The following is a 12,757-nucleotide window of genomic DNA, read 5'->3' on the forward strand; positions in this document are numbered from 1 at the left end:
CGAAGTCGAACGGATAATCGATCACATCGAAGAACAAAAAAGTATCCGCTACCTTGTCAAGTGGAAAGGATACGGACACGAAGACAACACATGGGAACCACCTCAGAGCCTCGAAAACGCACAGGAAGAACTCGGACGTTACTGGAGACAGCAAGAACAAGAACAACAAAGACAAGCACCAGTACGAATCGAGAAACAAACGCCAAAAAATCAATTTCGACTACGACAACCACAACCCATCATCCGTCCACCATGATCAAACAAGCCACGGGATAAACACCCTCTCATTCGTTTAGGAACCCCAGAGCCACCTAAAGGAACCCACTAAGGGCCTCCAACACCCCCAGGAGACGCTTCAGGAGTACTCCGCCTCTCAACAACCGACCCTGAATCCAACAAACCAAACTCAGCCAACAAGGATGGCGACAAAGCGACATCCGGGTACAGGGTATCCCAATCCGCTGTGAACTCCACCGGCAGACGAGGCGAATCAGCCGAAGGACGAACCGGTTCTACCCGACGCTGCTCTGCCTCTGCCTCCTCTCTCTCAACACGCTCTAACTCCTCCACACTGTCGATACCACGGCGCACCGCGCGCATCATCTTTTCAAACCACATCTTTTTCTGCTTTCGAAGACGCTCTACTTTAGCGTCCAGAGCACGACGCTCCTCTTCTGCCTTCTCCAAAGCATCCTCAAGCTTCTGATGCTGATCACCAATCCGACGAAGTTGCTGGGCACTGAGACCCTGAAGGTCGCAGTAAGACTTGCCGCCACGAACGCATTCGGCGCATCGAGAGGAATCAGAAAGAGAAGCTTCGCACGACGAAAAACCCTTTACCTCACAGGAGGAACAAACAGGCATGACGGTACGATTGCCCAAGATAAGACTCAAGAGGGAATCGCGCTGCTTTGTCTTTTCCGCACGAGAATCGAACGATCGAACGACCTTTCGTTTTTTGACGCGACCTGACATGATGTGAGCATCATTAAAGGAAGCAAGTTGGGCGCCCTCCCACCTGAGGGCAGACGACCTACTTAAGCTGGTCTTGAGGACAAGACCCTTGGAGAGGAGACCTGATGTTACGACCCGTTGGACATGGTCGCCAACACGACCCCGCCTGGATCCCGGCGGCTAACGCAGGGCATATGTAACCGATTGATTGATTGATTTATTCCTACTCGGTTATGAAGCCGCTCTTATGCCAGCAGCTATGCCCGGAAAGCGGGGTTTGGCAGGTAGCCGAAGCGTCGACAATGAACAGCGACGCCCCACTTCGCCCTGATGTTGCATCAGGGCCAGCTATCCCCAAGCTCCCCACTATGTTCTCTATTCTGTGTGTTTGTGCCCTCTGTTGAAGAAGTGTGTTGCTCTCCTGTCTGCTTTCTCGCTTTTGTGTTGCTCTCTAGAATGCTTGTTTTGCGTCCTCCTGCTTCGGTTCAGTTGGTGCTGGTAGCACCGTATCTGGTTCTTTGTACCTACAGTCTCCCCCCAGCGCTCAGCTTTGTCTCTTTGTTTTGTCCGTATCCTCCCGGACTTGTATGTGCCGTTTTCTCAGTTGCATCTGTAAATTCTTTGTTGCCTCCTGCCGGGTTCCTATGTAGCCTCTTGTTTCTTGCCTGTTGACCACTATTGCCCTCCACCACATTGGCCCAAGGGTCTTCCACGAAGCACAATGCTCCACTGACTCCGACATGTTCGATTACTGGGTATGAGAGCTCCCGCACAGATTCCGCAGACATTGTCGCGCGTTGAAGGGACACCAATCCTTCTTCGCAAAAGGGGCGACAGGGGACCAGTCTGTCTGTGGTCTGTAGTATTGTGTGGCATCGATCGTAGCATGCCTAATGCCTGGTGCTTTCTCCGTGCGGAAGGTGATACTGTTCTGTCGGACTCATCTTCGTCGTTGTGGGACGTTGCAAACTTTGTCGGGGGTGACAGGTGACCCAAAACCTGTCGGCGGCTGTTGTGTTGAAGTTGATTGTTTGGGCGCAGTCTTAGTGCTTCGTGTAGCGGCTTGTGGCTCGCCTGTGGTGGTGGTAACAGTGTTGTCTATTGATATGTCGTATTTTGCGGCTTGCTCTCAAGTTTTTCATTGTAGTCGGGGCGTGCTCTGCGGCCATCTTGGGCCCCTTTGGGACGTAGAATCAAGGCCGAGGATGGCATTGCATCGAAGGGGGCTCTGTGGCCGCGAGCACGCGTATTTGGGGCCGTTTTTGCTCCGATTTTCAAAAATTTCGTTCTCGCTGTTGTTGATGTTTTTCGGCATATGTAACCCAGCCGGACAGGTGTAACCAGGGATCCTCGGAACGGAAGAACTATGGACAAGTCACGTGGCCTCGGGGATAACGCGGGGTAAGGACAACCCGGGCTGGATATGTTGGATATGTCAGATATCCAACCGATCCCCGGATATGTTGGATATGTCAAATATCCAACCGATCCCCGGACATGTTGGATATGTCAAATATCCAACATAGCCAAGATAAGGAGGACCGTTCAGGACTTGTATATAGGATGGACTCGAGCCGGGCTCGAGGACAGACTTCCATAGCTCTTGAGCAATCAACTTTGTGATTACCCTAACCGGTACTTTCAGCTATACCTAAGTGACGACTACTCTACGACTCTTGTTGAGGCCTTGACTGATCACCAAGACCTTTGAAGATCTACGATCTATTCGACCAGGACCACGGAACGACTGTTACTACTCTCAATCCCTGGCTTACTGTTAACACAAACCCACTGTCAGTTAGGTGGCCGTAACAGCTACCACCCAGAAATTGGAAATCCCTCCAGCTCCAGCACTCAGTAAACCCTCATCTTCGACGTCAGAGATACCTTGTCCGGTCAGGGAATAGATCTAAAGCGGGAACATCTATCCAAAATCCAACTTTAGGGTTAAATCAAGATTCCTCGCTTATATACAACACAGTCGTAACAACTCGCGATCTCACTACCAACAAAATATGGAGAACAGATTGGCAAATGCAAAAGGTTGCAGAATCTGAGGCGAGATATCAAGGTATAAAGCAAAAGGCAGCAAACGAAGCCCAGAAGCGTAGGGATTTACAGATATTAGCAAATCGCAAAATCCATCAAAAAGAAATCCAAGCCATGAGACGCTTTACACATCAGCCTACAATACCAAAGTCAAAATCTTTCAATCAAGGCAAAGTCATAAAGGATCTCGAGCCAATCGACTTAACCTTTGATGACGATAACGATAATTATGCGAGTAATATCAAATCTCCTAGAAACCAAAACTCGTTATCAAAGGAGTTTTCGCCATCAATCACTAATCCAGTTCAAATCACGAAAAGTATACATAAAGAAGTCAATCCAAACGATTTAATTAAGCCTCCCCTACCAAAGCAGCTAGCTACAAGACTAGGTAAAGTTAATACAACGAAATCAAGCAAGATACAACATCCCAGCCATACAAACGCCACAGTACAGCAAAAGAGAAAGAAGCTCTCACCAAACAGAATTCCAACAAACAAAGCAAAACCCCCCGAAGCCAAAAGCAAATCAAGTTCAAGTTCTTCTGATGGTCCAATCGCTTTTCAGAGACGATACTCCAAGAGACGACGCCTTATGAAACCCCAAAGTATTTCAAGCCAGGAAGAAACACCTTGCCAGCAAACCAGATTATTACCCCAAAGACGACTTCTAGGAAAGTCTTCTACTTTAAAAGACCTAGAAGATATATCCCAGAGCACTTTCTACAAACAGAAATCTCTTATTATCCCATCAGATTTCATACCTTGTTCTCCTATTCCATTAGGATCAGGTAAGAGTCGTTATTCTCCTTTATAAAAAGACGTATAGTATATTTAGTTATAATCTAACATAGTATATAGAATGCTCAGAGTTATCTCAGCCTAGCCAGCATAGTATATTACAACCTTACAATATTTCTCCTAAACTCCAGATATTTCAGCACCTACCCCAGGAGAAAAATTTCCGAAAAGAAACTTCGGCAGAGGTCCCCCGATACACAATACCTCAGGCCCTCAGAGTCTTATCAAGTTCAGATCCTGTTTTAGGAGAACACATTCAGTCACATTCAAAGCAAGCATCCAATGATGTCGGACATAGCCAAAATCCCTCTTCTCCCCCTCAAACCCCTCCATCTCCTATTGAATCCCCTTCTAGTAATCTCTTCCGTCGCACACTCTTTAGGGTACAATCATCACCTAGTTCTCCTTGTCAATTCCCAACAGAATTATCATCACAAGGATCCGCCTTAGAAAGGCTAGATTCCATATCACAATCCGGTTCCCAAAAGGGAGGCAGAGTAATAAGAATAGTGGGAATATCTCAAGTAGTTTAGATCAAGATGGATTCTTTCACGAGGAGGCAAAGCCTACACCTTATAAACCATTCTTAAAGGATACCTTATTTGATACAGAAAAGCAGAGCTTAGTTTCTGATCAAGTGGTATCCAGAGATAAGAGCAAAAAGTCCCCTCTACTAAGAAGAACCGCGAGTAGAAATGATAAAACCGGAAATAACGAAGATAGTATATCACAAAGTAGTACAGATTATTTTACATCCTCTGGGGAATATCTTAGAGAATTTATAAATTAAAGAGGCAATCCATCAGGAAGCATGACGAATTAAAAAGGATATGTTATTCCCAGGGAAATATTAGTTTTCAAAGGTTTAATTTAATTAAACTATATTATTAATATATCCTAATTCTATTAGAATAATAATAGTTACATAACCGTACGACAAGGCTGCCGACAGATAGGTTTATGAACGACATGACTAGTACCTGTAACACTCACATGTCTGAGGAAGGGATCATGGTTCATTACCTACCTCGCACGATTCATGCAAAGACATGGACAGAGATATATCTGTTCATACGGGAGACAACATCTAGTTAGAAAGGTGATCACAGAAAATACAATCTTTAGTTCGCCCTACATTTTTAACAGTACGATCGTATAGAGAGCCTAATCAACACTAATCAGTGATTGCTTAGCAGTTACGAGTAATTGCATTGTGCGACCACAGATTAGTAAGAGTGAAGAGACAAGATCAAGGTTTTACGGCCGGGCTACCGGGTAATCCCGTACGGAACTGAGGGGCGAGAAATTCGAAAGAACACCTACGCGGTCACGTTAGGAAATCTCTTATGCTAAGGGCCTTAAACTAGTTATTATCGCTGCGGTAAGTCGTAACTGGATAACTAGCTTAAGAAGACTGTTTAACAGAATATCGTACGAGACAGATTCTTATTATCGCTACGGTATATCGTAACTAGATAAGAATCTTATTATGCAATAACTTAGCAAACTAGTATAAGCTACGGCATATTTTAATAACTATTCAACTAGATATCGTACGATATGAAACGGTTGCTAATATGACGATATCAGGTTCTCCTGATATCGTGCAAAAAGACCTCCTACAACATGAGGAGGATGACTATAAGGTTACGTACGAAGACATGAGTGCAAAAAGCACTATCCCTATTAGCGTTTGGAAGAAGTCAACAGATCCTAAATACTGGGGAGAGCCGATAGACATTCAAGCGGGACCTTCTGAGAAACAATTAACAACGTACGTCGGGTATGTAATGATGGAGATCTTACACAGAGATCCTCCAAAAGAAGTACTTACTACAATACTGTACGAAGACTTCTACCAATGGTTACTATACCAATGGGACCTGGTCAACCGCACGTACAAAACCGAGTTCGCACGACTATCTAATCTAAAAGGTTTCCGATTATCCCAATCAAGGACGGTTTCAGAACAATTAGTCGATATAGTTTCAGACGTCAAAAAAGGACTCGATTCTACGGACGATTGGGAAAATCCCCAGACAAGAGGATCAAGCCGTACGAACGTAACTACATATAGACCGGTCCGAACCCCAGAGACAACCACACGTCAGACTTTAGCTAAACTAGCGATAGAGTCAATCGAACCTTCGTACGTTACCGAACGAGCAAGCAGGAAGTCAAATACTCGAGATCAATCAAGCACGCAGAATCTACCCCCAAGGGCAAGATTTACCCAGCAGATCGAGAGTTTTCCACAGATACAGGATCGTACAAAAAATATCCATACAGCAGACAGTACTTATAACCTCCCACCAAGACGAATAGTCCAGAATAAACTGTGCGAACCAAGCACGATTATAGTATTCCAGAAGGGATAGAAGAAAGAGAGGAACTATACTAGCAAATCGTACGATATCCTATATGAGAAGGCCAAGATTTTCAATAGCTTCTGCAGGCGATTATGAATAACGGAAGATCAACACCATACTATGGTCCTAGATATCCTAGCCGATCGTACGGAGGAATTCTAGCTACACCATATCGGGCCAACAAAGAGATAGCACGAGATTTACAGGATGTTAGATACACAATTTAATACAGACATCAAACATAATCTCTACTACATAGATTAGACAACATTATCCTTTATACGAGTCAAATGTGAGGAGCTAGACAAGAAACCAATTAAAGTCCTAGAGGCATTGTTTGACAAGGTATCCCTCGTCAAACGGGCACTAGGTTCAGGATTCCAAGGAGAAATTATGCTTCGTACGCAAGTTATTCAGGCATGTCGAGGCGTATTAGAGCCAGAGAACGCCCTAAGCAATCACAAATCTGACCAGACATGTGAGGAGCTATTCTCAAACCTGTGAGCCTCACTACAAGTTGCAATCGATAGGAAGATAATATCGTACGATATCAACTTCATCAATAGGCGGTATAATTTCAACCAGAGGGGTGGATATAAATAACAACATTACCGAAAAACTCAAGGATAAACATATGAAAGACAAGAACAAGGGAATACCTATCAAGGAAATCCCATCGTACGAACATAGGCAAAAGATGCTTTATCTGCAAGAAAGTAGGCTGTTGGTTAACAAACCACTTAGATGAGGAACGCAAACGTGCGAGAGACCACACCTATAGGCATGTTATATGCTTCACCAGGAGCCGTACGACGATTTTACAACATACCTATAAGAGGTAGAGGGAGAGAACTATGTTAAGAACCTATCTAATAACGACAGTAACGATACTGCGGATGAGGAAATTTCGACTTTCCTTACTTCAGAAGTATTTATCTACCGTACGACAGGAGAAGATATATTTTCAGCTCCGAAAACAGTACAAGCAACTCAGTTCGTAATACAAAGACCCATATACATCAGTCTACCAAGGGGAACTATGGGATACAGGTGCAGCGAAAGTTTCCACAGTAGGCAAGTCACAGGCCTTAGCATACCTAAGGGCAAACACATAGGCCAAGGTGTCCTGGAAACAAGGGTCGGTTTCCACACGATTGGGAGACGGACGCTCAAATCCATCGATCGGAACTATTATTATGGATAACCCTGTCGAATGAGTAAAGTATCATAGGTTCGACTCAGCTATACCATTCTTATTCTCATTAAAAGATGTAGACAAGCTGAAGGCATATTTTAATAACGTTGCGAACGTTATCGTACGACAAGACGGGAAATCTACTCCCGTCGTACGCAAATGGGGCCATGGTTTCATTGATATTAACATGGGGGAGTTAAACATTTTCTTCATAGAGGCATAACTACGGCGACTAGACCGACGGTTTAGATACCCTCGTACGGAATATCTATATTAACTTCTGAAAAGTGCTAGACATAACGATGCTAGCCATACCAAGAAAGGCATCTTTAATATGCGTCTCTGGTTAATCATGAGTTATAAATTAATAATTCATACGTTACACATTTTAGAAGGGCGAGTTAAGTCACAAAACGACAGAAGGCTGGAGATTCCAGGCTTTGTCTTATGTGAGCTCACCCAAAGGAATCCTGGTTAGACATGTCTAGAACAAGTGGCATATCTATTGGTTTTTTTGGTGCTCCTGCATGCAAATGGATCAGGCAGCGTCGCTCTCGGGGGCATGCCTGCACAGTCTCCTAGCCAACATCATTGGCCTCCCTTTCAAGTAACATTCCAAAGGGTGCGCATCATAGTTAATATTAGGAATATTTCAAAAACCTTTAACGTATCCATCATAGAGCAAGAGAGAGCAAATAACAGATCTATATTTTAGCACACACAGTTTAGAAAGCATTCACAACATACGTAATACATAATGAACAATTAAATTTTATATAGAGGCTTATATTCTGCATCGAAATAGCTATCAAAAACAGTAAAATATAGCCAAAGAATTAGTCTAAGATAACAGCCATTTATAACCTTATTCCTCATAGCATACATCATCCTTACCTTAGGGATAAGAAACCTCAACCCATGCAACGATCGCATTCCATACTTCAGAAGGGAGTAGCCAAGCCTCAGTACACAGATACATCTAGAAGGGACTCCTAGGATCAGAAATGGTGCAAGGCAAGGGATACCTCAGAAGAACCGCGAAGAGGGATCAGAAATTCACAAAAATCATGACGCTAAAGCTTAGGTGCATAGGAACTACGTATCATACGATATTCTGAATCATCTCCCACGAGCCTACTCCGGGTATACACAGATACACTCACCATAAATGAATTACATATGCTTATTTCATATCGCATAAAAAGGGTGGAATAATTAGTCAAGATGTAAAAGTCGTTTCATCCTAGTATCCCTATATAGTATCTCTACCTTTATAGTAGGTATTCTCTCTCAGACACTAGAGAATTCCATATAAAAGAAATATTTAGAAGTACTCTTATAGTTACTTAAAATTCCTAATATACTAAAGGATTAGTTTAGTAAGTTTCAAAACGTGTAATATCATCTTCTGCAAACACAGATAATAAAATACAGAGTTATCAAGTAGCAAAGAATTTATTCGTCACCACAAAGAAAGCAAGCAAAGTAAGATTACTACACACCCGTTTCAGTCCCATCCCTTGCGATACTAAGCGTATCATTAACCATCCAGTATGAAACAAAATCCCCAAAAGTACGTAGTCACGCCTTTTAATCTATTTATGTCCTTATTTCAAGGTCATGATTTCTTGCAGAGAAATCATGCACACAATCAGTAAGGTACGTCACACCGTCCCTTAATAATATAAGAGATCTCCTATTTTTAAATAATTATTAGTTCTTTCCTTTTATTCTATTGAGCCAAAAGAAGTTCGTCAACCTCCATTAGGACATTACCATAGTCAATTTTATTTACATCCCTATAGCTTCCTTCCCACGGAAGTAAAAAATACCTTTCATACTCTTATTTTATTCCTTCAAAGCACAAGTACCATGAAGACACATTTCAGTCTAGCCCAAAGGGCAATCCTTAAAGCACACATTGGATTTTGGCCCGGATTAATGCCTGGTCAGTTCTATTGCCGTACTTGCAGGAAGGTGCTTCTTGCTTTACAGTTCCAAGGCGACCCATTTGAAGAGTTTAGATCTTTCCAAGAGGTTTGTTTGTGTTTCCCCTATATAATTATTTACTATAATATTTAAGCTTATATATGTTAAATTAACAACTTATATTAAACAGGTTCTTGATCATTTAGTTGCCAATCATGATCTCCATGTAGAACAAGAAGAACTGTCAGATATTGAAGCGTACCTTACGCAACAAGCTGGGGTATGCCTCCGGAACCGTGGCCTCCGCGATTTACCTCCATTTTCAATCTCGACTGGTCCTCCCTGTATGGAAATGCTCCCGGAAAAGCCAGATGGACAGGCTGTATCAGTAGCATACAAATGGTTTTGCCTTCAATGTAATTCCAATATTACATCTTTAAAGATCAAGGACGGCTTAGAAAAGCCGAAAGACCTTACCCGCCATGACAATTTCCACCGGTAAGAAAGTCTCATAGTTCTTTTATCACTAATATAGTCTATACTTTAACACGGACGGTATAATATTGAATTACTAAAATTTACCCTGTTATTAGAGAAAGGTATAAAGCAGCACCCTCGCATCCAGTCACCAACTCAGAATCAACAATCGAAGTTCAGTCACAATCCACAAGGTATATCAAGATTTACTTTCAGAGGGTCCTAGCAACAACCAATGTAAAGTCCCATGAATTCAGCAGGTGTTTCGTTCGAGTAGATCCACCAAATCACCTCGATAGTGAAACCACAAAATGTCTCCCTACAAGCCCAGGCGAGGGAAACGTAAATAACGAGACAAGCACAGAGAGTCCCACGATAGAAGGTCCAAACCCGCCGAACACTAACAACGCCTGGGAAACCTTATCCAGTCAGTTTAGGGTGAAGGAAATGCCTCAAACCTTTCAGCAGAGTGCCCCAAATGTCGATATCTCGTCGCAATTCGAGAAGCGAGCTAGTCTTAGCGACTTCGTTAATGGTGTTGATCTCACAGAGTTTTGTCGATTGCTTTCTTTAGAGCCGAATACAGATGACCACCCGGCGGTCCTAAACTTCTTAAACCACCGATATATCCTGTCAAGCAGGCTATTTACATGTGTTTCACTTATGCATCCCGTAAGTTATTTATTTGCCATATACATTATTTCACATTAGGCTTTTCCCCCTTCTACTGAGTTTACATTACATTCCATTCTCTAGTTAGGAACCTAAAGAAACCCTTTAGTATTATTACATAATCTAGTTCTAAGCTAACAATTCATCTTCAGGACCATAAGATGGATGCAGAAAACGTCGTCAAGCAATCAACTACATCGAGTTCATCTTATGGCAAACAGGCCTTCCCTTCTAAGGACGAAACTCTTACTTCGTACCTGAATATATGGAACAAAATCCTAGTATATCTATTGCGACGCTTTTTAATCGATATCGGCCTAGTAGAGCCCCCAAAGTTCCACCTACCACTAATCAAGTGGCCCCAGAGTATATCTCGAGGCTACTATAGCCAGTTTGACGGTGCTGCTCCGCCAGCCTTCAAACGTGGGTCAATTGAGCAGTCTATCGCATTGCTGGTATACCACGCCTACCAGGACCTGCCTAATATACCTGGAAACCTGGTAGGTCTCATCAGCGCTGGGGTAGGGTCCTACAATGACCCAATGCCTCTCAACGAAGGCGGGACACCTGATAATGAATGGTTTGTCAAGCTCCTCCGCGTCAGCCTTGCGCTCGCCGAAGACAGCGTCCGTGGGGACAAGTTCCAGTGTCCGCTGATTAACGCTGCCGCCGCATTATGCATTGAGCCTAGTGGAATCAAACATCCTACAGTTGCTGGCAAGGGGCTATCAGGCATTATTGCCTGTATGAAAGCCGTATTTGTCACATGGGGCGCATGGGAAACAGCGAATCAGAACATCACCAACGACCGTTATAATCTCTCCTACCATCAATATGTCCGGCCGAATCTAATGTTCTACTCATCACGGACCGGTTTCCATAATACCACCGAGTACATACCAGATAACGCTTTCGTCTGGGTTTATCGTATCCGAAACATCGCGCTAGAGGAATCAATGATTACTCCTGGCATGACCACGACTACCCTTCGCGATAATGGCTGTATTGCTGTTTTTGGTGCGAATAGTGAGGTACGTTATAACATAGATCAAATAGTTTCCAAGTACATAAAACAGGAGACCTTTCTTTTACTAATACCTCAATTCATCATGCAGCTAAATATATATGATCTCCGGGCTGCTAATAGAGTGGAACTTATCGCCCTTCACTACGAATTAATCGAACTTTTACTCCTTGCAGCACCCCCAAACACTGAGTCTTCAATACCGGAACTCCACAACTATATCGATTTAAGTTATCCACATCCGAAGGTCATCGATGACCACAATATCTCCACGCCGGGCGTCTCGGCCTTCTCACAAACATTTGGAACCGAGGCTACTCCACGCCCTTTCATAATGCTCCAAGGCAATCCACGGCTAGCTAGTTGGATACTTACAGATTCGGATTCCGGTCGCCTAACGATATCACACGCTGTGGTTACTGAGTACTTCCATAAGGTGCACGATTTCTTAGAGCGCCTATTAGTCCAAATGTTTCTTCTCGGAGGCACCCCTTGCCGGGGGACAGAGTTCCTAAACATACGAATGATTAATTGCCTCACAAATGGCCGCCGCAATATATTTTGGTTTCCTAAACTGCTCGCCTGGGCTACGGAGATCAGGTACCACAAGGGAGATAATGGATCCCGGATATCCCCTTCAGCCTGGCACTTTTATCCGCCATATCTTTCATATATCATTACGTATTATCTTCTTGATATTCTCCCTTTCGTTCAATGTCTTCAGCAACAGACGAATTCCAGCATCATTCACAGTCCGTATTTGTCAATGCATGGTCCGGAGCCAACTCCTTCACAGGCCATTAGCAACGATATTCGCATGATGATGGGCTCTGTACCCCCTCGAGATCTCATGCATATCCTAGCGGGCTGCACACCCGCTGCAGACAATGCAATAAGCAATCAGCCTCCTAGCGACGAGATTGATATCTGGGAAGATATTACCGATGACAATGAGCCAGAGGATATAACCACTACCAGGAAGGAATCACATACCGTCACTATGGATAATGAACCGGCTGAATACGTTGATAGTAGGGATGTAACAAGTATATACTCAGAGCTTTCCGGTATCCGCCAAGCCCTCATGCAAAGGGCCTCGTCTGGTTCTTTACCTCTTAGTAAGGGTTTTCTATCTGTACAGCCCGGGAAAGATCATCTTGCAAAGATACCCTCGCGTCCTTCAAGGCACGGCCCAGGAAGCCTTCCCCCCCGGAAGTTTTATGTTTCTGTTTCAAGGTTTTTTGAGAAGAAGCTTCATACCAAGTTAGGAATAGGGTCTTTTCGTCAC

General features: G+C 43.6%; 1 protein-coding gene across 1 annotated transcript; it reads right to left on the reverse strand.

Annotated features, from left to right (window-relative positions):
• Window positions 1-324: 324 nt before the first annotated feature.
• CTRU02_215766 (uncharacterized protein) lies at window positions 325-1,742 on the reverse strand (the record flags this gene model as incomplete). The annotated part of the gene is made up of 3 exons (XM_036733424.2): window positions 325-968; window positions 1,038-1,134; window positions 1,689-1,742. The coding sequence occupies 3 exons, from the start codon at window positions 1,740-1,742 to the stop codon at window positions 325-327; spliced, it is 795 nt and encodes a 264-aa protein (XP_036574863.2).
• Window positions 1,743-12,757: the final 11,015 nt, after the last annotated feature.

This window comes from Colletotrichum truncatum, assembly GCF_014235925.2.
Source record: "Colletotrichum truncatum strain CMES1059 chromosome Unknown Contig_0019, whole genome shotgun sequence".
In the NCBI taxonomy this organism is placed as follows: Eukaryota; Fungi; Ascomycota; class Sordariomycetes; order Glomerellales; family Glomerellaceae; genus Colletotrichum; species Colletotrichum truncatum.